This window comes from Corvus cornix, chromosome 2 (assembly GCF_000738735.6).
Source record: "Corvus cornix cornix isolate S_Up_H32 chromosome 2, ASM73873v5, whole genome shotgun sequence".
Taxonomy (NCBI): domain Eukaryota; kingdom Metazoa; phylum Chordata; class Aves; order Passeriformes; family Corvidae; genus Corvus; species Corvus cornix.
The window spans coordinates 35088916-35115312 of record NC_046333.1 but is presented as its reverse complement, the minus strand read 5'-3'; the positions used below and the strand labels follow the sequence as shown (position 1 = coordinate 35115312).

Below are 26397 nucleotides of genomic sequence, written 5' to 3'. Positions count from 1 at the left end.
CTCCTGCAGACATAACCCTAGTTTCAGTATTAATTTCAATGCCTTCTGCCATATGAAATACCTCACAAAAGAAAGGCTGTAGAGTTACTCTTGTCTTTTACTGATCTGAAGGATGAGCAACATTACTGATCTCTGGGGTATGTAGTGCAGATAGTTGCTATTCGGAATTCTGGTTTAGTCTCAGTTTCCTAATGGAAGGTGATTTTCTCTCTCAATAGGTATGTCCCATGGAACTACCACGAGCCCCAGATGGGCACGTATGACTTTTCTGGTGGCAAGGATCTAGACTCTTTCCTGCAGCTTGCCAATGACACTGGATTGCTTGTTATCCTGAGAGCTGGACCTTACATCTGTGCAGAATGGGACATGGTATACAACCTTTTGTAACAGCTCATTTCTAGGGTAAATCTAGTGCAAGTATTTCTTAAAGTAGACAGACTTACTTGGTGTGTCCTTGGACAAGAGTCTTGGTTTAGTGTATTAAAATCCATGCATCCTAAGTGACTTCTTACAATACAAACTTACTCTGTATTTTTTTTTTAATTAGGAATTACTACTTTCTTGTAGAAAATCAGTTTTCCTGTCTCAGTATATGTCTTGATAAAATGCTAAATTCTTCTTAGTTTTCCTAAAAATGTCTCTGAAGTGTTTCCCTTTCTTTTCCCAGGGAGGTCTTCCTGCATGGCTGTTGGAAAAGAAATCTATTGTTCTCAGGTCTTCTGATTCAGGTAGAGGCATAGAAAAAGGCTATCAAAAATACACTGTAACAGCAAGGCGACTTGCTGTGTGAGACCATTACTAGATAATTCATATTTCAGCTCAAGTTTTCTTGGGAGTAAAATCTTCAATACTTTTAGTTAGAAATGTGCATTCAAAAAGTATATAGAGCAAACAAAGTAGGGGAGAAAGTTTCCAAGGTATTGTCAAGTTGGTGCCAAGAGGGGAATCATTGTCATTGTTGAGGAAAAGACAGTCTTTGAGGTTTTTGGTTTTGCCACAGCCACTCATAATGGGGATCCTTCTTGACTGGTCAGTGTGCAATCCAGAAGTAGTTGCAGGATTCTCATGTGCTCCTGTTAATGGACCAGACATGGAAGAATGAGATGAGACAGGAGATTAATGTGTTTATTGAGGTGAATGTAGGGGATGAATATGTAGATGTCATATCCAACTTCAGTTCTGCTGATTGTGGGTTAAATTATCTATTTTAAAAAATAGTACATAGATCAACATTTGAATTTGTCTTCTTGTTGAAATGTATTAGGGCAACCTGTGAGACATAATGAAGTCCCTTTGATAATTTTCCAAGTTCATCGGTATTTAAATGTTTTATTTTTTAGTAAACTGTACTGGAAGCATTTATGAACAAGTGTAAGAGCACATTTGTTCAAGTATAAGACCAATCTGTTCATTAAATGCTGTTCATAATTTACATAATTAGAACACTATGTAAAAGTGACCCATATGTAATTTAAAACAAAAATAGAAAAAAGCAGAAAAGTTGAGAAATGTTTATGCTTTGTGTGTCACAGATTACCTGGAAGCAGTAGAGAGATGGATGAGTGTCCTTTTGCCAAAGATGAGGCCTTACCTCTATCAAAATGGAGGTCCAGTCATCATGGTGCAGGTAACTTTCTGAAAGTCAGATGAACCCAAGCAGCATGAATGCTTATACTGCTCTTGCAGACACTCCATGGGTCTTGGGTGGTGGTGTCACAGGTGTTTCTTAAGTTTCAGGTAGCTGAAAGATTCTGATGAAATACCTTGTCCTAAAGAACTGAATCCACTGTTTCTAGAAGTCAAAGAGCATTTATCTGCTCTGTCAAAGTTGTTTCCCACAGTCATATAAAGCAATAGAGGGAACTTGTATGGCTTTTTAGATCAGAGATTCATGGCAATTCTCACATAAAGCCAAAATACATTACAATTGCCTGAAACAATCTGACAGGAAAAAGGGGAATAAGAATACCCTTAGATAGAAGGAAAAGCAGTATGGAGTAAGCCTAACTTAAGATGTAAATGTTTCAGGACACAATATTTTATGTTCATGGTGAGTAGCTTCTGTCCTAAACTCCTTCTAGATGTGCAGGAGTGATTGTTCTATATTTGTAGTATTTGATCATAACAAAGCTTTATTTCAATTTTTTTAAACTCCCTGACTGGCACAGTGTGGGATAAGAGAAACTTCTTGTAATATGCCCAAGATAATTTGTTGAACAGTGTGTTTTGTCTGTTGAGCAAAAGCACTGGGAAAAATTGTTCTTTGGCAGGAATAGGATGATTATAACAGGATTTTCAGAAATAACCTTCAGGACTGGAACCTATTGGTTCTGGAGCTGAAAAGTTCATCTCCTTGGAAAAGGGGCAAGATGCGTACCTCTCAGTAATAGCAGAGTTGTCCTCCCTTAAGTCATTTTGAGTCCATTGCAGGGCTTTGTGGTTCATGTGAGCCCTTTGTAGATGTCTCTGTTCTGGATGCCCAGTTTAGTTGCAGTTTTGATCATTTCACAATGTGGTTTTATTGTTCTGCTTGGGAGGTGAGTTATAGATCTCAAATTTTAACAGAGACTGTATTATGATCGCTGTAGCTAATTAGATACTTTGGGGAGGGGGAGGAATTTTGCAGGAAAATGTCTTAGCTCTGCACAATGATTGCTCCACTGTAAGATACAGGTGAGAGGAATGAGTCTTGTCTTCTCTTACTCCTCCCATCTGGAGTTAAAATGACATTTTCAACATTGCTATCAAAGGACGCAGAGGGTTGGACTTGTGCTTTCTGGTTTTGTTATCAGATGCAGACTGAATTGGTTATGGCTTTACTGACTTGCTTTTACTCTGCAGGTGGAGAACGAGTATGGAAGCTACTTCGCTTGCGACTACAACTATCTGCGTTTCCTTCTGAAGCTCTTTCGCCTGCATCTTGGGGATGAGGTGGTGCTCTTCACAACTGATGGTGCAAGCCAGTTTCACTTGAAGTGTGGGGCTCTCCAGGGTCTTTATGCAACAGTGGATTTTGCTCCAGGTTGGAAAGTGCTGTTTGATTCCAGAAATTCTGAGTTGTGTGTGTTTGTGGCAGAACAAACTGACTTGACTGCTTGCCAAACCTACCTGCTTTGTTTAAATGGGGTAATAGGTGTTTATGTACATCTGATGTATGCTTAAACATACAAGAATCACCCATGAGCTCCCAGTTAGAAAATCATAATCACTTCCTTGATTCTTGAAATCATGAATAACCAATTTACATTGCTCATAGTGCATATCTCCTAAAAATTAGCAATAATAGTTGGCATTGATTCCATGTGTTTTTTAATTTTCTTTTTTGGTGTTGGGGTTTTTTAATGTCCTCTGTCTTAGAATCCAGCCATCCAAATACATTTCTTTTTAAGCCAGAGGTTATTATAAAAAAAATTACTGTTGAAGATCATCATTAGGAGTGTGCACACTGCTACAATTTGCTGTGATATAGGCCTGAAGAATGGCTAAGCATCAGTAGTGTGATCAGAGAGTACCCTTTTGACAGTAGAGTTAAGGATTTAAATGTTCATATACTGCATGGACTTGACAAAACAGGCTTAAAGCACAAGAAACAAACTCCAAGACAGATGTTTTAATTTTTTTTAATGTGAGGCTTCTTCTGCACATTATTCTCTCTACAGCCAAACACGTGCTTAGCAGGGATCTGTTTTCTTGCAAGTTGAATGATATTGTGAACTCCTTCATGTGTATCCTTTATGCAGTGGTGAGCTACTCACTAGAGTGATTATTTCCAGCCACTGTGGCTTGAGCCACTAGGAGTGATCAAAAGTGAAACACCTCTTTAAAGATTGCCTGGCTTCTGTTCTTCCCCGTAGCCTTGGTGACATAACTCCAGACTTAGACTTTCCAATGATCAAGTAGCAATTCTGACACATCTCAGACTTCTTTGTGCCAGGATGTCATTTCTGAGAAAAGCTGGGTTTTCAAAAAATGTATCTCAAAATCCAAGACATGTACACGAGCATGCATACGTGCACGTATATATTTTAAGTAAGTTTTGCAAATTAAACATTGGAATCAAAAGTATCGATTCCTGTGTTTGCTGGAGTAACTTTCTTTTCATGTATTTTGCTAGGCTGGAAGGGAGATAAGACACCAATTTCAGTAAAATGAAGGACCCAGAAAGTCATGGTTATAGCAACTCAATTTTATTTCTTTCTGTTTGTAGGTGGCAATGTCACAGCAGCATTCTTAGCTCAAAGGAGCAGTGAACCTAAGGGCCCTTTGGTATGTCTTATCACTTAAATTTTTTGTGTAATTTCTAATCTTGAAGTTGTTAATCAGAGAGGGGTTGACAGCAATGCACTGAACAATTTTAGGGACCTGTTGACAAAGCCATAATTTCCAAGTCAGAACAGAGGAGCTTCTGTGTGTGTTTGTCAAACCCATGTTAACTGCTGCTCTGCAAATGCTGTTTTAGTCTCAAAAAGTATTGATTTTGTTTCAGTAGTTTTCCTTGCTAAGACAAATGTTTACAAAGCAGCGGAAACACTAAGGATGGTTAGATGAGTTAGTGAGATATGTGTGTAGGTGGAAGTTAAAAGCAAAATTAAAAGGGCAGGTTAGAAGTTGCTTCCTGTTTTCAGCTACCCTGGAGGTTTTGCACATATATATATGTGTGTAAAACTATAAAGCTATAATGGGATGTGAGAACACTGGAAGCCATTTTGACAAAGGGAGAGGGCCCATTGAGGGTACAAGATTATCTCTGTGCTATGGAGTTGTTTAGAAAGCAATTTGAAATATTTATTTTTCATTACATCCAGTCTGTGTATGTTATTCTGCAGAGAATAGCATCATTTATTTGAATTCCAAGCATCTGAAACATGCCCTTGTTGACAGGTTCCCAGGAAATCCATGGTCCTTGGTGCCTAAGCAATTGTTTTCAAAGTGTCCCTATAAAATGACTAAAACAATCTCTTAATTTCTTTGACCTGTAGTCTGCTGCAAAGGACTGATTTAGTATAGACCTTGCTGTATTTATTGTAGTTCAAAAATGGCTCAAATTAGTCAAGGTGCCTTTTTCTCCTTCCCTCTTACAGTTAGGAACTTTAAATCACGTTGCATTCTGTTCTTGTTCCCTCTTGATGTTTTCCCTTCCTCTTTTGCCCTTCCTCATTTCAGGTTAATTCTGAGTTTTATACTGGATGGTTGGATCACTGGGGGCACCGTCATTCTGTTGTGCCCGCACAAACTATAACTAAAACACTTGATGAAATCCTGGCACGTGGTGCTAATGTTAACCTGTAAGTGTGTGTTCAGCAGAGCTTAATTTTGGGGGGATTTATTTTCCCAGTTCAGCAAAACCTGATTTTTTTTCTTTTTAGGTACATGTTTATAGGTGGGACTAACTTTGCCTATTGGAATGGTAAGAAATTATTTAAATGATAGTAGTGGTGGAGGGGAGCTGTTTATGAATTAGGTAGTAATGTATTCTGTGAAAGAATAAGGTGTGCCTACTTCCACATGGCTAAAGATGACTGCACTAGCTGTTCTTTGTTTATTGCCAGCACGCTGTACTCAACCCACATAGTGTTTATCTTTGCCAAGGCTACTTCTGCTTCACTCAGTCCTGGGAAACAATTGAGACACAGATAAATGTTTTTCTCTTCAGAATATTTCACAGAGCAGTGTAAGCTCACAGTGATGTTGTCCTCCATCAGGAATAGTTTTTTTATGCCAAATCCCAAACATCAAGGCCTACACTGAATCTAAAAATGTAGCAGTCTGGCTGTAATCAGAAAGAATTCTGAAAGTAGATACCTTTGGAAAAAACCATTTCTTCTCCTGTTTGTATTGCTTTTTCTTTTTTCCTCTTCCCCTAGGTGCTAATATGCCTTATATGCCTCAGCCCACTAGTTATGACTATGATGCTCCACTGAGTGAAGCGGGAGATCTGACAGAAAAGTATTTTGCCTTGAGAAAAGTCATTGGTATGGTGAGTGTCCCCAGGGCATTTTTGGAATGGTTCTTTGAAACATCCCCAGTGTATGCCAGACTCTCTTGTTCTTGTGTTGGTGTAAATTACTCCTCAATTTACTATTTTCTGCAGCTGGGGTAAGTGAAATGGAACAAGACAATTAGGCCAACCTAACTGCTTCTTGTTACAAAAGGGAAAAAATCTTGCACCTCTCTAGCTGTTCTTTCTGTCCCAATGGCTTCCTCCTTCCTTTTAGAGGAGAGAATACTGCTGTAGGCCTGACACTGACATGATTCACCTCTCGCCTTTTGCTGTATTTGTTTTCTCTCAACTGAAGGTGAGTAAGGTGAATCAGCTCACTCAGTTGGATGAGAGCCAGTGCTGCCACAAGGGGAGCAGAGGGAGGTGGGAAGGGTTTGGCTGGCAGTAGAGATGGAGGAGAAGTGTACAGAGCCTTTTCCTTGCAGCATCAATCAGCAGCCATTCAGTCAGCTTAGGCTTGTGACCTGATGTCAGCCCAATGTATGCTGCAGCTTAGTGCTTTGGCTGTCTATCCCAAGCTTCATGTTAAGGTTTTGGGCCTCTGTGAGAAAGGCCAGGCTTACTCAAAAGGACACGTCTTCGTTTTGTGTTTTCACAAACTGCACCTAGTGGGTGGGACCAGGTTTGCCTTGCTGTAAAAATGCACAGTGTCTCCACAAACTGGAGACTGAAGGGAAACGTGGAACCTGTGTCTGGGTTTTGAGTAGCCTTGCACTGGAGGCTGTTCAGATGAGGCTTAAAAACAGGTTCCATGCGAATGCCAAGGCTCAGGCTTGTAGTCGCTATCCTGTTGCATACCAGCAACACTCCTGTTCACTAGAGGACATTTTTATTCTGGGAGTAGATCTCCCAAAACTGTACTACACTTTCTCTAGGGTTGAGCATGCCCTTGTCCCTGTAACTGTGGAAGGCCTGCTGTGGATTTTTTTCTTCAATTTTGTCATTATCCCTAATCCTGATGGATAAATTGGTGGGATAATTTTGACGGCCTTTCCAAGGGGAGTTTCCTGTCTTGATACAGCTTTTCCCGCCAGAGAAATCCATCAACTTCCTGGTTTTGAGTTGTTTTCTTCAAAGTGCAAGATCCCTCTCTGAGATGTAAGTAGTATTCTAGTGCACTGAGAGAGCCTTAATAAGATGTGAAATGTTCACTATAACCTCAGGTGTGTTGCATCATTTTTTGGTGTGGTTGGTTTCTTTCTTACTTTGCATATCCATAGATTTTCAGTAAAGCTTTCCTGTCACTGCTGTGGATTCTAAACATGTAACAATTTATCTACTCTGTTGCGGTTTGAGGTAAAGATGATGAAAAAAGAAAGTTGCCTGTAACAAATGTCTGTGTTCAGTATGTTGGCTGTGCTACCAGGATAACTTTAAAGTCTTCCTTTACATTTGCCATTAGTTAAAAAATGTAATAAAGAAGAATAATTTCAGTCTACAGCTTCTTCCAACTGCTGACAGCATTCTATTAATTTTTACTATTTGGGGTGAAATTTTTTACTCTTGACTTCTTGGGTGAATACAGATTTTGTTTACTTTAAGTCTAGATATCTAGATTATTTTCAAATGCAGAGGAGAAGAAATGAACTTTTACCTGGAAATGTAAATTAGGCTTTCATCCATCTGTAATTGACACTTGACAGGATAGCACTGGGGATTATATATGCTGTGGTCTGTTAAAATCAAAACAAAAACCAAACTGAAAGAACAAAAAAAACGCCACCCCAACTAAACAAACAACCTTTGTCTTGGCGCGAAGGCAGCTTTTGAGCAGCATGAGTTTTACGCTGCTTACACCATGTGTAAGCCTTAGAAAACCATGCCTTGTGCATGATTTCCTCTTGCATTTCAAGTGGAAATCAAAGTAAATCAAATATCGTAAGAAAAATTCCCTTTCAGCCCCTAGCCATATGTATTTTAAAAAAACCTGACAAGGTAAGCACTCTGACGTCACGAAATTTGCAAATGGAGACACTTCACAAGGGTGGGCTTTTGTGCATGTTTGTTAAAATGTAGGCTTGGATTGCTTTTTCACGTGGGTATCTCATCTGCAGCAGTTTTTTCTCTACTATGCAGACAGGCCATGTCCAGTTAATGGAAGACGAGATGGGAAGAGTGGATATAAACTAATGGCAGGAGAGGGAGAAGGGGATGATGACAAGGAGGAAAGAAGGTTATAGGCTCAGAAAGGAGAAGGCCCAGTTATTGGGCAGAAAGCCACTGTCTGGTCTGCCATGCCTCAAAGGTGTCCAGGAAAGTAGTGAGCTGTGGTCTCAAGGCCTGCTTCTCAAAGACCCCAGTCCTGACAGTAATGGATTAGCAGGTGGTGGTGGTGGGATATTTTAACTCTGAAAGGAAAGGCACAAGAGGCTAATACTTTCTATAAGGAAGTATTGCTGACAAAGAGTCTGGTGGAAATCCTGTCCTACAGATTTGGAAAGGTTTATTCAAGCTCCCATGAACTGGGGAGAGGACTGCAGAAAAGCTGTGGAGGGCCGTAACTCAGGCTGTAGCCACAGGAGGGCTCCAAGGGCACTGGGATTTTTTGGCAGCTCACTTTGTTCGTTATGCTTTTTACCTTTACCTAGAGTTGAATAGTTATTAAAAATTTTTTGCCATATGTGATCAAGTCAGATTTTTTCTTCAAAAAAAAAAATCTTCGTCTTAAGACTAGATGCAGCTGTAACCTTTAGGGAGGTATTTACTTTAAGCCAAAGTTCTAATTTTATAAGTTGTGAAGTATAAAGTGAGAATTCAGTTAAAGTGTGTTTGTATTTAACTTTTGTGTGTGTGTGTCTTTTTTTTTTCTCCTTCTCTTTCTAGTATAAGCAGTTACCAGAAGGTCTTATCCCTCCAACAACACCCAAATTTGCGTACGGGAAGGTTCTCTTGCAGAAGGTAAATTAACATCTGTAATACACCATGTATCTTTTCATAATGCTCTCTGTTTGCTTTTTACAAAAAATGTTTGTAAGGGTGTCACAACAGGGTCTAGATATCCTACAAAATAAAGACAAAAACCTTGAAAGCAAACTTTGAGAAAGGAGGGAGCAGAGCTTGGGAGTTAGGAATCATGCCCATATTAGAAAATGATCAAATGCATCTTACGTGGATGTAAAAAGATAGTGTTTACAATATGCAGTATGTGCCTGAAGCTTTACTAAACCGAAACTAATATATTATTAACACAATAGTAGCATAGTTGTTAAAGATAACTCATGTATCAGTAATGTAGCTGGGAGGAATGTTACCATGAGACTTAAAAGCAAAGAGTGGTTTTGTTGCTGATGATGCCTCTAAAGTGGAAGGAAAAGTAGGATATACATATTTTAAATACTTCTGGGTGTTTAAATTTTTTAATGTGGAACATTTTGGATCAATCTGAAAGTTTTATTGATAAATTTTATGACAAGATTTGTGCAAATCTGCAGCTGATGAGAGAAATTAAATCAGTTCCCTGCTGAGGGAAAAGCACACAGAACTAAGCATTCAGAGCCCAGACTTGCTATGTAGTGTCTGACAGCAGTGGTATAGCTGGTCAGCTCACAAGTATCTGGGGTTTGACCATAGCACCATCATTTTAGGACCAAGGACAATTTTCTCTAAGATATGGTTGAGAGCTAGGTTCCTACAGTGAGTGAAGTGGATGGTTTAGTGGGCAACAGAAGAGACAGCAGGTATGAATTTGGCAATACTCGCTCTGCTGGGCTCAGACAAGTTTCGAGATGGAGTATTACTGTGGTTGATGTGCTGGATACTGTAGCTCCTAATGCTTTGCCTTTATACTTTGTAATTTCAGTTTGACAGTTATTTTCCAATTAGTGATGTATCTGATATGTTACCTTCTGCAGCTGAAGCATTGCAAAATTTAGTAGTGATAAGGCTTTGCAGGCACTTTCAAGTCATTCCGCTCAAGGGGTAGGCAGGAGTACTTTTTGCCTGAAAGTGGTTCACCTGTGAAGTTGAAATAGATCATATCACTTTCAACAACCTTTGAGTTCTTACCGTGTGAGGTTTCACTGAACTGGCAGTGGTGACTAATTATAGGCTCTTATTGCTACACCCACCACTCTGGCTGCTGTCTTAGGTTGCAAGCACTTGGCAGCCCAGTTACCAGATTTTGACTCTCCCATCTTGTCATGGTTCATGGCCCTCAGATAAGGCTGTCCGGTTTTACTAGAATGAGGAACTTTCTCTTTCATGCCTTCAAGAAATGAATGCTGCTGGACTCTCACAAAGGAGTCAGATGACCAAACTTGCTCAAATATCACATCTTTGACCTGACCTGCACCTTCTACACTTTCTGATTTTTTCACTCTCCAGGCAGCAGTTTTAGGAATCCAGATGGCGTGTCTAAACTGCCAGATGTAAAGTTCCTGTCATGCCTGTATATATATTGCCATCTGCACTGAGAGCCTCTGGAACTGTTTGCTGTGAAGAAGGCGACCTTTTGCTGTGGGACCCACTGCTTAACTTCACCAGCAGTTTATTCTTCTGGGTTTCCCTGCAACACAAGACAAGTCTCCAATCACAGAGTGCTTGTATTGTGTCAGCCCAAAGCTGCCTTCCCAACTCCATTCTAGCCCCAGCTGGAACCAGGTCCAAGCATCTTCTTGTGTGGAGGAGCCTGAACGTATTTTGGTGAATATCGGAGAGGGAATATTCTAAATAATAGCATTTAGCTTTGGTAACAGTAAACTTCCTAGCTACATCATTTGCATGACAGTCAGTGCTAACACAGGTACTGTGTGGATCTTCACTCTGCAGCTGAGGTCCATCAGTCAGTCTGCCATAGAGAGCATTGGATCTACTCCAGTGAACCAACTCCCTTGACACTTTTGCAGAAAGGAAGAGAGAAAGGAGATTCTGGAGTATTTTCAGGCATCATATGTTGTACTTTACCAGAGGTACACGTAACCAGAGCAGACTGTTCTCTGTCTTTTTTATTCACAAGATATTCTTTGGCAGTTCAGTCTTTAAGTACCAACTCCCCTGATCAGGCAATTGTTCATTTTGAGTTATTGATTTCTTTTTAAAAATCCTTCTGGGTGGGAAAAATACAGTTTATTAAAAGATGCTGGAAACACTGACATTGTTATATAAGAGAGAAGGCAGGAAAGCAGGTGATAAGGAAAAAATCCTGTTGCATAGATGCAAAAGAGAAGTGTTGAAGATGGGGAACGAGGGCAAGCAAAGGCAGAACTGCAGTAGATGGGCTCCAGAAGTGTGAACAAGATGATAGGTTTTAAAGATTTAAGACCCAGAACTTGGGAAGCATTCTTTCTGGAGGAAAATAAATGACTCTTAGTGCCTGCAATGTGTCCACATGGCTGTGTAGGCTTGTGAGCAGGTGGTAGTTTCTGGTCACTGCTTGGAGAGCCCTGAGAAATGCTTGGTCACAAGGAAGTGCTTGCCCTAGCAGAGCAGCCTGCAGACTCAGATTCTGGAGGTGTACTCAGTTCTTAGGATGTGGAGAGCTCAAGCAATAGCAAGTAGCAGGCAGTGCTGGTGTGTGTTGGGGCTAGAAAGGGATTAAGCAAACAGGATGCTGCCAGTAGTTGGTATTCCTGTTGGAGGTATTTTGTTTCCTTTTTCTTTGATGGTTGACCTTACACTTGGGTTTTGAGGACTTTGCTTTGGAGGTTTAAAAAAGCATTGCTATTTCTATTAGTAGTCATTTGTTGTTTTACAGGCTGCTTTTAAAAATTCCTGACAATATTTGTAATTTTTAAGTTTACTGTTAAATTTCTCTTGTGATACTGATTGTCCACTAAGTAGCAGTCAACAGGAATTTGCAGCAAGACCGAATCTTGTGTTGAAGGTTTTCTTGTATGTACCACGGAAGACTGAAAAGCTGAACAAAAAAAACCTACTGAAGTTTCAAAGAAACAAGCTTCTACCAATCTCTTAAGTGAATCATATATGGTTGACCCATATTCAGAATAGAAGCCCCTTTGGTAGCAGGGACTTAAAAAAAAAAGTCAAACAGACAAATGTACAAGGTGCTAATACTCAGGTCAGCAAGGCACAAAGCAGCATTCATTGCTGCTTAGTAGCTCATTCAAGTGACTATGTCTTAATGGTGCTTGTATTCATTTCTGGTTTCACTGTCCAGCTGAGGCTAAGACTATTAATCCCCATAGGATTGTTAAATTCTATTGATTACCTCTGTCAGTGTCTGTGCATCTCTTGCTTCACAGCTCTTGCTGAAGACCTGGTAGTTCAGTGTTTCCTGTGGCCTGGCAAATCCTGCATATTGCTGTAACATTACTGGCTCCCTTGGAGGAGCACAAGATAAGGAATGGACCATGTATGCAGTGTGGAATGTTTGGGAAATTTTACTCTAGGAAAGATGATTGCTATTTCAGGTACAACGTTTAAACTGAAAACATAAGAGCAAACTACTTGCATCAAAATTTTGCAAATCATGTTTGACCAGCAGTCTTTTAGCCCAAGCGAACATGCTTAGCTGTGGGCTAGTGAGGGTGACCCAACCTCCAGGTAGTGTTGGTGTTATCTTTTATATACTTATGGCTTCCTTTTGCTTGGTTGTTCCTGGCAAGAGTTAATATAAGCTCATTTCAAGTCTGTTTAGGTCTGTGTCTACGTGGTTGTTGTGGTTTAATCCTGGTAGGCAGCTAAGCACCAGGCAGCCACTCATTCTCTGCCCCAGTAGGGTGGAGAGAATCGGAAAGGTAGAGGTGTGAAAGCTTGTGGGCCGCAATAAGGACAGCTTAGTAGGTAATGCAAAAACTGCATGCATAAGTATAGCAACATAAGGAGCTCATTTGCTACTACCTTCGTGGAGGGAGGCATTTGGCCTTCCCCAGGGAAGCAGGGCTCCATCACAGAATCATTAATGTTGGAAAAGACCTCTAAGGTTGAGTCCAAGCATTAACCCAGCCACTACTGTCTTCTTCAATAAACCATGTTCCAGAGTGCCACATCACAGACCTTTTGAACAATTCATGTGTTTTGGTTACTTGGCAAGATAAACACTTGTCACTCCAGGCATCTCCCCTTCCTCATTTTCCCCCCAGTTTTTATTGCTGAGCATGGCACCATATGGTACAGGATATCCCTTTGGTCAGTGGGGGTCAGCTGTCCTGGCTGACCTGTGTTCCCTCCCATCTTCTTGTGCATCCCCAGCCTACTCTCTGGTGAGAGAAGCAGAAAAGTTCTTGACTCTGTGTAAGCCATGCTCAGCAATGCCCAAAATATCCCTGTGTTATTAACAGTCTTAGCAAGAATCCAAAATATGGCCCCATACTAACTACCATGAAGAGAATTAACTGTATCCCAGCCAAAGCTGCAGACTTAGTTATGGGTACATAGAAAATTCGTGCTGGCTTCTGTTGCATCACTGTGAAATACTGTATGTGCATTTTAATATTTCAGTACAACTTTCATGTAAGTTCTGAAAAAATTCAATATTTCTGTTATTGAAGTACCTTCAGAAGTTTGTATTGCTGTGAGTGCTCTTACATTATACAGTTTTACATTATTTTAAACACCCTTTTTTTAGTAAGCATTTGAATGTAAATCTGATATGTGAGAGGTATGTGAATGTCTAATGTGTAGTTACCACTGAACAGTGATAATAATTCTGGTGAAACAGACTGACATCTTCCATGAAAAATTGCATGCTAGTGATTTTTTAAGCTTGTAAGACACTAGGCATATTATGTGTATTTTGACCAACCTAAAACTGATGGTGGTCTTTGAGAGAGAATTGTAGATGGGTAGAAAATTCCATAATCACAAAAGGAAATTACAGATGGCAAAAAAAGGCAATTTAATTGTACACATCTAAGTCCTTATTCAGCAAGGTATTCACGTGTGTGACTAGCCTAAACCTTGCTCCCAGTCTCATTAAAATTAGTCCAGCTTCTTACATGTGACAACTGAATTTCAGCCTTAGAGTTTCTAAAATAATTTAAGACTAAATAGGGTAAATTCATCTTGGATGGCTCTTGATGGAATTAAACTGTATCCCTACTTAGCTCAGAATCATTCCAGTGGGAATCAGTGACATTTTCCCTAGCTTGATTCTAAGTATAATTGAGCAAAATTTAGATAATATATTGCGTTGTATTAATTGTCCAGAACAGTTGCGTTTGTTTATAGAACTTTTGTGAGAAGCTCCTGGGTGAGTTCTAGTTAAATAATAAAGGGTCACTTTTATATTTATGAATGCATAGCAAAATTAGAACATCTGGTTTTTTTAAAACACTGCTCTACATGTAGCATATTTCTTTCAGAGTTTGTCGGTTGTCTCTGCTGTGTTGTATTTTAAATGTGTCTGCAAAGATGGTATAAAGATTTATTAACTTTCTGGACACATGCAGCTAGCTGGCTTGGTGGCTGGATGTGCAAGCTGTTATGGACTGAAACTTACTGACCTTTATGTATCTGCCTTTTCTGTGCTGCAGGCAGGCACTGTGTTGGAGGTTCTTGATGGACTGTCACCTTCTGGACCAGTGAGAAGCACTTACCCATTGACCTTCGTTGACCTAAAGCAGGTGAGGGTTCCTTCAGTAGGCACTTTGCAGTAATTTTGTAAAGTTTATTTGAACAACCCTCTCTGGTATTACTCTTCTTATGTCATGTCTTAAACTTTACCTAGCACAGAAGTAATAGTATTATAAAGGTATCCAGGATTTTTGTATTGGAGGCCTTTCCATATTCTACAGTGCTCCTGTTTGCACCTGGGATTTTCTTCTTCCCCTGGATGTAGGTATCTGTGCTGTCTATGCTTTCACCTTGATTTCTCTCCTCTCTGAAGTATTAATTTTCAGGTTTTTAAGGCACTTTTTTTAAAAATCATCTTCATAGCACTCTGCTGGATCTGCTCCAGTAGTTCTATGTCCTCTTTTCCTGAGGAGCCCAGAACTGGACGCAGCACTCCAGATGTGGCCTCACCAGGGCTGAGTAGAGCGGCAGGATCACCTCCCTTGACTTGCTGGCAGTGCTCTTCCTGATTCCCCCAGGATACCATTGGCATTCTTGGCTACAAGGGCCCTGCTGGCTCAGGGATGTCTTGTTGTCCACCAGGACGCCCAGGTCCTTCTCCACAGAGCTGCTTTCCATCAGATCAGCCCCCAGCCTGTGCTGGTGCCTGGACCCCGCACTTGCCTTTTTGGAAGTTCATTAGTTACCTCTCCACCCGACTCTCCATCCTGTTAAGGTCTCAGTAATGGCTATGACTTTTTTTTTCCATTCCTGATGGGCAACTTAGTGAAAAATATTTCAAAATGTTCCTGATATAAACCATGTAGTATTTAAAGATAATTAGATGATGTTGACTTGATGAATATAGCAATTTATGGGCACTAGGTGAGAAGTGAACTTCCAAGTTTTTTATATAAATTCAGTTATAAAGGGATTTTCACCAGTTTACCTAAAGGTCACCCATTACTTAAAGGTCAAAGTAAACTCTGATCTGAAATGGTGTCTGTGATCATCGCTATCTGAAGTGAATGAAAGTTAACATTTCAGTCCAAGTGTGTAGGCAGAAATGTGGGATGTTTTTAGTTCATGACCTGAATTGAAATGACAGAATGACTTGGTTCATTAACTTGTTGGGGTTTTTCTCTTTCCTTTTCTTTTCCTAGTATTTTGGGTTTGTACTGTACAGAACTACACTTCCAAAGAACTGCATGGAGCCAACACCGCTGTCTTCACCTTTAAATGGAGTCCATGATCGTGCCTATGTCTCTGTGGATGGGGTAAAAATACTGTTTGCTGGTATTAATGTCTGCCATCACTGGCCTTCATGAAAGTCACGGATGCAGTCTGGGGTTTTTTTAAACTCCTTTCTTCAGATTATCGAAGCAGTTCTGATCTTATTTAATCATGTAAAGAAAATAAGAAAGTATCTGGCTAATTCATACCAGATGTTCAATTTTGTGTTTCAGAAAACATGACTATATATTGTCTTGCCATTTTTGACATATTTGAATGTTGATACAGATTCATTACTTAGGTGAATAAAAGACCTGGAGAATAGATTTACTTGCAGTTTTATGGAATATGTTACTGATATATATGCTTGGTGGCTTTCTGCAGTATTTGCAAAGATTTTTTGTAATTATTCCCTTTTTTCTTTCTTTGAGCATGGAAGGAGGAGGAAGCCTGAGAAGCCTGAGCCTGCATCTTACCTTATGAAACAGGCTCCAAACCACAGTTTCAAAAAAAAAAAAAAAAAAAAAAAAGAAGTTTATTTTACAGGAAGTGAACTTAGTCTTTCTTGCCGTAAGCAGGGTTTTGGCCCTGCTTAATGACAATTTATATAAATTTATAGATTTTACAGTCACGTTTTTAGTGAATATTTGACTTGTATTAACTCTCATCACCTTTGTGTCCAGGTCAAGCTCTTCTTTCCATGTGTTGTGGGAATAGGAATTAATAAAACTAAATATTGATGCGCACTTAATTGGAAGATAAGCCCGTTTAAATCACTGATATTGCTGAAATCTTTTCAGTCACTGGACCAAATTTGGGAACTTGGTTTTTGTGAATCAGGTGCATCAAAACCCACTAGCACATCCAGTTGGTGTACTGAAATGTGAATGTTGTTGTAGAAGCTCTTTGTGTGTGCGTGTGCTCACCTGCAAGAGGGGGAAAGGAAAAGGCTTTTTTTACTCTTTTTTTTTCCCTTGTCACTTTTAATTTCTTTGTGCAAGTTGAAAAAACAAATAACAGGGTATTTTTTGTTTTCAGTGGTTATTGTTTTCTTCCTCTTGTTGCAATTCATATAGGTACCTCAGGGTGTCCTTGAAAGGGACAAATCACTGAAGATAAATATAACTGGGCAGGCTGGAGCAAATCTGGACATCTTGGTGGAGAATATGGGCCGAGTCAACTTTGGTAGATACAATAATGACTTTAAGGTAAGTAAAATCTAATGAGTTACTGGATTGTAATGGCTTTTCCTCTTTTCTGCAGGTTAAAAAGAAAGTAGTAAATCAGAAAGCGCAAAAAGGTCAGGATGTGACTTTTACCTTAAATATAACTACTCACTAGTTTCCATCTGAGTTTTTCCAGTCACCAAAATCAATGTGAAATTAAAAGGTGCTAGACACCTTTTAAACTTTATTTGTTTGTTCACTTGGACTGTCAGCCAAAGTGTCACACACAGGATTTTCTGGTTTAGTTGAGTTTGTAGATAACAATTTTAAAATTGTTTCTATAAACTCCAAAAATGGGTTGGATATTGGTCCAGAACTTGATTGCACTTTGAGGCTTGTGAATCCTGGGATTGCTTTTGGGGGGCTGGGGGGATGTATGTATGTGTACATGAATACACCTTTGTATCCTCCTTGTCCCATTTAATTTGTCAGCAGTGTACCCTTGCGGTATTTTCAGTGTGGCTGGGAAGGCTGTCCATGAGCACTTCAGCATGCAAAAGTGCCAGTTCACCTGGACTGACCAGGTGTTAGAATTATCAGAACTTCCCTGTGCTTCTGGGTGTGTGCTGCACTTTGGGACTGTCACTTCCATGGGTGAGTGGCCGTGGTGGGTTGACACTGGCTGGCAGCCATGTACCTACAAAGCCACGTGCCCATTCTGCTACTCCTCCTCCGCCAACAGGGGAAGGGGAGAAGATACAATGAGGGGTTTGTGGCTCAACGTGAGGAGATGGGGATCACTCAGAAATTACCGTCATGGACAAAACAGATTCAACTTCGGGAACTCAATTTATTCTTAAATATGTCATCATAGAGATGCTCCCAGAATCACTGTTGGGCTCAGCAGTGGGTCTGTTTTGGAGTCAGCTGGAGCTGTCTTTGTCTAGCATGGGGCAGCTTTTGGCATCTTCTCGGAAGAGCCCCCACTGCAGCTCCGCTTGCTAAAAAACCCTTGCCATGTAAACCCTATACCATGGAGGTGCCACTAGTGTAGCACTAGGAAGGGCAGGGGCAAAAAGTAAACTTTTCTGGTTTTAGACTGCTGCGTGATAATAAAAGGCAGGATTGCTGTAAAGGTCAGTCTTGTATTATGTTTGGGCTGCGTACAGTTCACAGCATGCCTTTTTTTTGTTTTTTTGTATTAGTGGGACACAGTAGGTAGCAGTAGTGCCAACTATCATACTGTCTCTTCAAGGTACTTTGCCTTTATCTGAGTGGCAGGGGAAGGAAGCTAGTACCCCAGAGTTTCGCCTTTATGTTGAGGCAGCAGAAACAGCTGCTTTTATTTATTTATTTATTTATTAACAGGCCAGATGATAGGAAACCTATATACTTAGTGCCAAATTAAGGTAACAGAATAAAGGTTTAGAGGTTGGATTAGGGAGGTGCTCAGTTGCTGTGGTTGAGCTGAAATTCACATGTAACCTTTTAATAATTTAAGAGTGAAATCAGGTTTAAGAGACATGTCCATGGTGACAGTAATCCTCTAAAAGCAGGATGTTTCTGTGTAGAAAAGGCAACCTTCCTTGATTAGCTTTGCACTGTGTGCATTGCTTCTTCCCATAGAATCCATCCCTCATACTCTCCATTGTGTTGGTTTTGAAAACTGGGTGTAATGATACCTTGGGTTTTAAAAATTCATGTGCTTTTGAAAATCAAGTTAGGGGAAGAGGTTCCTGCCTTGTGAAGCCTTGAATTTTTAAGCAAAGAGGATAGGTTTTCAGGGTTTTGCTTGACTGGAGTTTTACCACTTTTTTGAGCTTGAAATGGAACTAGGCATCTAGCTTTTGGGAAGGAACTTTTAAAACATCCTATTGATCTAAGTCATGTTGTTAAAGGATACGAAGGAAGACTGTGGTTTCTGGTTTTTTATGTGTCTTCTCACATGCACCCTGCCACCTATATCTCAGTTTTACTTGGAAAATTTATATCTGCATCTTGGTAACACTGAGTCACTAACCCAAGACATTGTCTTGCACTGTAGCAGAGAAAGTGGTATTTACTTCCAACAAATCTTCTCCAGTTATGGATTGTTGAATGTGTATTCTTATGCAGACCTAAGTAAGAATGTTTAGTAGGCACTTCATATAATTTGAAAAATCACACTTCATAGTGCCTACAGATGAGCTTAGGGAGGCAGGTTAGAAGGTTCAGCCTAAAAGTTACATTGCGTTACTTTATTTGATTGCTAGACAGAGTAGAATCTAGGTTGTATAGAAAAGTTTTGTCTCTTAACTTTTGACACTTGCAGATATTTTATTTTGACATAAGAGAAATAAGCTCCTGTTATGTAAAGTGGACATTAGGTACAGGAAGAGAAAACCACTTAGTGCTTGTACAGATGGTCAGCCTTGTGGAGACAGTGCAATGTTTATGAGGTATCACGGCATACACACAACATAGTATCAGCTCTCCAAAGCCACAGAAGCTGTGGTTTTGCTTGTTCCTGTTTGATGTGTGGTGTTTGCAGCATAACTTGTGTTGCACTGAAGAGCAGCTTCTATAGAGGGTCTATTCAAGCCCTTGCACTGCACTGAAACACCACTTTAGGAACTCTTACCGTAACAAAATTAGGGTGTGTGCAGGGGTAACTTGATGTTCTTTTCATTCTTCTTAAATTATGACCTTGCCTTGCTTTGGCATTTGGTGTGCAAGTACCCCGGTGTGCTGTGAGCCACTGTGTACACGGTCCCATAGAAATGAGACAGGATTCCATGGGCTTGAAGCTGACTGTAAGCTGAAAGTATTTCACTAAATTGGGCATATGCATTGATTTCATGATACTGTATCTTATCTGGAAAAGATTTGTAGGAAGTAAATACCACTTTCTCTGATACTGCACAAGTTAATGTCTTGGGTTAGTGACTCAGTGTTACCAAGTGATGGTATCTCAGGCTTAATGATATTTAATGTTGCTTCTCCTTTTATTAAGCATCAGGTTTTGGAATCATGTTCATGTTAAAGCAAAACAGAAGTTTTCCCAGTTACAGGAAAAGAATTTGAAAAAAAACCCCCTTGTGTATCAGCAAAAACCTAAAACTTTGAAGAGGAACAGATCTTTCACAGAGAATAAGTGAAGCCCTTCATTCTTAAGCAAAGCTTACAACTTGGTGAACACCAGATGCTTGTTTTTTCATACACAGATTGGCAGCCAGCTGTTATTTTGATTCAGTTTTTATTCGTGACTGATTTATAGTTGCACCCAAATAACTTCAATAACATGAGGTGATTATATTTTTGTGTTGGTTTTTTTCCTTCCTCCTAGGGTCTAGTTTCAAATGTAACTCTTGCTCAAGATATACTTGTTGGATGGGAAATCTATCCTCTGGACATAGATGGAGCAGTGAACTCTGGCATTATTTATCTCCATGATCACCCGAAGACATCTGCTGTCAAATCACTGAGTTACGAAGTACCTACATTTTACACTGGTACTCTTTCAATTCCTGGAGGGATCCCAGACTTGCCGCAAGACACCTATGTCAATTTTCCTGGCTGGACAAAGGTACAAGTTTTTGCTGTAAAAACCTCTAAGTCCACTTAGAAAGGTACTGAAACTTCTATGGACAGTCAAAGTCCACCTCTCTTACATGGGTAGAAGTTGGTCATAGTGGTGGGTAAGAAATTGATGCTTTGCTTTAAGTAAATCTAGAGATAAAACATTAAGAGAAGGGAAACACATTCAAAAGATACATGGTATTGATCTAGAGAGTGGAGCATCACAAAAAAGCCCCAAACCAAAGCAACCCAACCAACCCACCGTAGTTTTTCAAGAGTGAGAAAGAGTAACTGTCAGGCTGTTTAGAAATGTTGCATTTAGTTGTGAGGGGTTTTTTTGGAAAATATTTGAGTTGCTGAGTAGGGAGTTACGGATCCTGTTGCAAAGCATAAAGAGTGTTGGACTCAATGGCTGGTGGTGTGCCCCCAGATACAGATATAGTGCATGGAGAAGGTTACCTGTGCCTGGACTGAATGGATCAGAGGGCACTGCTGTGGGAAGCCTGTGGGCAGATCTGTGCCAATGGGAACTTCTCACAGGACTGGAGCATAGCTAGAGAAGGAAGGAGTGTGTTTTCACAGTGCCATGTTTGAAACCACCAGCAGTGCAGGATGGGTGAGGAGCAACTGAACTCTCTGGTGGGAGGCACAGGGAACAGAGTGGGTGCACTTCCTCTTGGAAGCCTGAGCATTTAAGTCCAGGCTTTAGGGAAGTGCCTGTGACAGTGTTAGGTAGCAAAATCATTCTTTTCTGAAACAATTAATTTGCTGCTGTTAAAATAAAGTGGGAAAAGGAGTTGCTGTTGATCTGTCTCCACTGCTAGTATTGTAGTTAAAGCATTTCACAATATATAGGAGGCTGTGATTCATTGCATGCACTTGGTGTTGCAGACACTGAGCTTGGATGAGGAAGTCTGACACAGTCCCTGTTCCCATATATGTGCATGTCACACAATCACTGAATAAAATTCATAAATAGTTTTTTTTTCATGGCAACTGTAATCTGAGACATTTTTAGTAAATTCTGTGATCCCATCAGTCATAAATCTTCTTCGGGAAGCAAGGTGGCCATACCTGCCATTTGGCAAACTCATATTTAAAATGGCAAGGTAGTCCAAGAATTCTTAAGTATAGGTGGAAATCTTTTCCTCTGATCTATGGAAACCTCTGTTTTACATAGTTTGTATACCCTGTCCTGGTAAGAGTCCTGGTAAGAGATTCCAGGTGAACTTAAGTATGACTGTTCAATTGATCCTCCAAACTTTGTATGGATTGGACAAGAGTTTTAAATAAGATGCCTAGAAACTGAGACTTTCAGATAACTTCACAAATCAGCAAATGCCTTTAAGGCAGAGGGCCTTAAAGGGTATAAATTCCACTTCGCTCTTGCTGTGTGTGGCCCTTAGTTCCTTGAGTGGCACTGTGTAAATTGCCTAAGTGTGGAGTGGGATTGTTAACAAGGGTTAAAACTCGCCTATTTGAGTAGTTGAAAAACCACAGAAGCAGCACTTAGCAAGAAAATTTAAAAGTCCTAATGATGGTTCTGCCTTTGTGAAGGCAAGGAGTATAGCGTGATGGACAGCCAGGAAGGAAGGGTGCAGCATTAACAGTCATGACCAATGTTGTAACTTGCTTCCCTTCAGTGCTTTTTAAACCCTTTGCTAGTAATAAAACCTACTTCACCCTCACATGAAGAATCACGATGCCCTTAAGCATACGTGGCACTGAGTGAATTCTTAGATTTATTGGACCTTTTTTTTCTTCAATAGAAAAGAGGATTTGGAGTCAGGACTGTTCTTGTTTTCTGTAGTTGCTGTTCCTGCTAAAGGAAGTCTTGCTAGTGAAGATGAAGTTCCCCCCCTTTTATTTTGTCTAGGGCATATTTATTAGTAGTGTATATAGTGTCATAATTTGTTGGTTTAGGGCAAACAAATTCTTGAGTGTGCAGTCTTTAGAAACTGCAGTGTTAACAGAGACAGTTTGGAGTTGAGAAACTTGAGTTCTTAGCTTTACTGGAAAAAGGACTTACAACCACTGACTGATTCAGATCAGAAACAGAGACCTGTCTGATCATAGCTCCTGCATCAGAACTCCAATGCAGTTGATTCCTACAGTAAACACCTACTTTCCACAGGTTATTGTCATTCTCTGTGAGAGGAGGGCTACTGTCTAGTGGGTACATTCACTCATCTGTCTTGTTTGAAGGGAGTTTGCATTCGTACCATGTTTTCTTCTAAACCTACTACAGGAAGTAGTGAGCTTGGATAAAGATAAACCTGATTTAAGAAAAAAACGTTTGAGGTCAAGGTTTATTAACACCTTGGCAGAGCAGTGCAAGATAGCATCTTGTACCACGGAAGTGGATACAGAGGCGAAATAACTCAGCTGTGTCTGTACATTACTAACTCCTCAAAAAGTTTCTCTTGTGAGTTTCATAAAATTTTTTTCATAAATATGTGAAAAAGGAAACACTAGAAAAATACCACTAAAGCAGCTTGAATGGCAATACTTATTATATTACAATTGTGCTTCTGTAAATTGTGTTAAAATATTCTAATTTCAGCTATCCTAGACAACTTTAGGAATGTAGTAAAATTCTTTCTTTCCACTGATTCAGTCAATTTTATTATGTTTATCAGTGTACATCCATGCCATGAGTCTGATTGTCTTCTGTATTCTGATCACCAGAGACTAAAGCAAGAGAGAAAAACACAGATGCAGTTATCTGTTCCCATCCCTTTTCTTGACACTGAACTCTTGTTTGATATACAGTGAAAGGGCACTTTGGAGGAATAAAAGCAAATTATTCATCCAAATCAGTTGTATATCCTCCCTTCTGTATTAAGAACGAAGACTCAGCGTGACTCAGGAGGAGTCAGTTTACAATTTACTAAACCTTCTGCAGCTTGCCAATTTATAGACTTCTGGAAAAATCTTCATTTATGTCACTTCAGTGTGTCTATTTTGTGGTAGATAAATTAGTGTTTTGACTTTTTTCCTTTTTCTCCTTGCCCATTTTTTTTTTTTTTAATCTTTTGAACTTAAGGTATTTATGATGTTAGGACAGTATTTTGAACTAGGGGTTCTGACCACCTTAACTATAAAAATCAATTTTAAGAGTTTGTATGCCACAATTTCATTGAACTTAAAATAATACTAGCAGGTCCCCAAGGCTTTTAATGGTTTTATGTAAGTACAGCAGTACTTTCTTTCAGTGTGGTTTCACAAGTACTTTTGTCGACTAAGCTATTACAAGTAAAAGAGAAATCTGAATTTCATGTGTCTAGACAATCTGTATCTTGCCCTTGAAATCTCAGAACAGGGGCTACCAAGGTAGTGTAGTCTTGTACAGAGAACCATAACAGCATTAGAATCTGCTTTTTTCTTCTGTGCATTCATTCTCCTTTTAACAATTAGCTTCAAGCAAATACAGTTTTCAGATTTGTTTTGGTCTTAAACTTGGGGCAAAAAATCAGTGCAAGGAGCCTGCAGTTGTTTCTCTAATTATTGTCATATTTGGAATTATTGCAGTGTTCTACCACTTTCTTTTTAAATATTAGTGATGGCTTTAACTGCTCAGGGAATTTAGGTTCTTTTGACTGTCATTAGCATTTTCTTGTACAGATTTTCTATCTGTGTGTTCAATCAAACTGAAAAATGAAGGGAGTTGTTACTATATTGAGTGTTATGCTTAAATCTATTTTGTCATTTCAGCTCTAACAGATTATTAAAATGTTGTTATTTTTTCTTTCTCTCTTAACAGGGGCAAATTTGGATCAATGGCTTTAATCTTGGTCGCTACTGGCCAGCCCGTGGTCCTCAGCTGACCCTTTATGTTCCAAGTAATATACTTGTTGCATCAGTGCCAAACAACATAACAGTGTTGGAGCTGGAGCATTCTCCTTGCAGCAGCCAGGAGTGTGAAATAGAATTTGTAGATGAACCTAATATCAATGCAACCCTAAAGCATGAAACTGAGAAACCCCCGCTCTTTGTTAGAGAGCTATGGATACACCATCTATAATGATTTGAGTATTTCTTTATCTTCCCACCCCCTCTTTGCTTCTCTTTCCCTCAGACTATACTGATTAACACTGAGTCTTCGAAAAAGGGAAGTTGTTTCGGTGAGGCAACTTCTTAAATTATTAAAGACTTTTTTTTTTAAATCTCTCAGTTAAATATTGAATTTCTTTTTAAAAATAAAAGCTGGAGCTTTGAAATTGCCTTGGACTGTGAAATTGAACTCAACTGGAAGTTAATGTTTCCATCAGTCTTGTAAAAGTGTAGTCTTTGTACACTGCTTACACTACAGTCCTTCTTATGCTTTTATTTTTTACCATGTTTTGCAACTGGAGAGGGGCCTATAAAAGGGGTGTACAGCCCCCCACTACCTTGCTGGTTTCACTTAAGTGGACTAGTAAGTCAGAGCTGCCAATAGACAAGCAGCTTTCAGCTTCCTTAATCACCTGGTTAAAGTATCCACGTCTTTTTAGTCTTACTGGGTTTACTACCAGCATTGAGTGGACCTCACTTTTTTAATGCAAGTGACTTTGGGGAAATTTCAGTTGATTTCTTAGAGGAGCAGTGAGAACGACTGTGGAAGAGAGCACTCAAATGCCAGCTGGTCCAAACAGCAGTAACATGGAGAGGGACCTTGTGGTTTGCATCTGTCCCCTCTTAGAAAGCCAGTTTTCTGCTTCCCTATTGCTATCTCTAAAGACTTAAAGTAAATTAATTAGTACAATGATATATGCAAAATTTAGGCTGCTTTGGTGGAACCATAGCCTCTGACTAACCTGCCTGCAGAATGTGGTTTTTAAATGATCAATTTTTCCTTTGATTTTTTTTGTTTGGTTTGGGGGTTTTTGTTTTGTTTATTTGTTTTGTTTTATTTCTTTTTTTTCCCTAGTGGGCATGGAGTATCTGCTTTTCATAGGCCAGCACCTTGAAAGTGGAATCCTTTAAGTTAAAAAATTTTATTTCTCTTTTAGTCATTAATTCTCATCACCTGTTTTGTTCCAGTAAACTGATGGTCTTTGTAAGTGCCTGATATTTGCACAAACTCCATCAGTACATCTGAGTTTCTACAACGGACAGACTCTTCTTTTTGATTCTTGTGATTTTGATGTCAGTCACACAAATTCCATGGTGATATTTAAACAACAGAAGATGATGGAATCAAGTATTTTTATAATCTGTGACTGCTTCCTTTGATTTTTGTCTGACATTATTAAAATGGTTCCTTAAAGATTAAATTCCTCCTCTGTGTGTTTGAGAAGGAAAAAGGGATGAGAAAGAATTGTGAGCAGTATTAAGGGAGAAATGAGATTATAAAGTCTCTGTGGATGAGGAGTTTTTCTTGTTGATGTATGGTTTATTTTCTGTGAAGATATATGAAGAAGTATACAAAGTAAAGCAAAATGAAATAGCTGTGATGGGCTGAGCAGACACTGCAGGTGCCACCCTATTCTGAAATGGCCAGTGCAAACACCTGACTATTTCTTCTCAGCTAGTGAGGACCAGTACTGTCACTGGAGAAGAGAGTGAAAAAGAGCACCACTCACTTCATGCCTACTACATATTTGATATGTTTGATGGGCTTTCAAAGGAGACAAATGTGGCTCATCTGAGACCAAGAGGTTCTACTCTTAAGTTCTCACCACAAATGCCAATTCCAGGGACTGAGAGCTGTGTGTTCAGTACCCAGACATGCTTGATTCTTGGAATGAAGTGGTCCGCTCTGACCCCAGATTTTTTTCTTTCTTGGCACCATCCCTATGGAGAACCTGGAATGTGCTCTGCATGCAGTTAATTATGAAGTATTAATTACCTCAGAGCCAGGCCTTGAAAATAAGGGATGAAACAGAATTAGTTTTTAACTAATTATGGGATTTGTGTCTTGGAGTGTGCAGAATGACAGAACTATTCACGTATTATTTAAGCTCAGTGCTTTAACAGCTGGGAGTATTTTTATTTTTATGTCAGTGC

At 39.6% G+C, this 26397-nt stretch overlaps 1 protein-coding gene across 1 annotated transcript in view; it reads left to right on the top strand.

Moving 5' to 3' along the window:
• Window positions 1–25664, top strand: part of GLB1 (galactosidase beta 1) — a 41323-nt gene extending 15659 nt beyond the window's left edge. The window contains exons 3-16 of the mRNA XM_010398827.4: window positions 219–369; window positions 668–728; window positions 1533–1627; window positions 2842–3022; window positions 4208–4266; window positions 5164–5285; window positions 5367–5407; window positions 5865–5977; window positions 8825–8899; window positions 14434–14523; window positions 15616–15729; window positions 16762–16893; window positions 20177–20416; window positions 24173–25664. Coding sequence (XP_010397129.1) covers window positions 219–369; window positions 668–728; window positions 1533–1627; window positions 2842–3022; window positions 4208–4266; window positions 5164–5285; window positions 5367–5407; window positions 5865–5977; window positions 8825–8899; window positions 14434–14523; window positions 15616–15729; window positions 16762–16893; window positions 20177–20416; window positions 24173–24433 — 1735 coding nt within the window. The 3' untranslated portion in view covers window positions 24434–25664. The remainder of the gene's footprint in view (window positions 1–218; window positions 370–667; window positions 729–1532; window positions 1628–2841; window positions 3023–4207; window positions 4267–5163; window positions 5286–5366; window positions 5408–5864; window positions 5978–8824; window positions 8900–14433; window positions 14524–15615; window positions 15730–16761; window positions 16894–20176; window positions 20417–24172) is intronic.
• The last annotated feature ends 733 nt before the right edge of the window (window positions 25665–26397 follow it).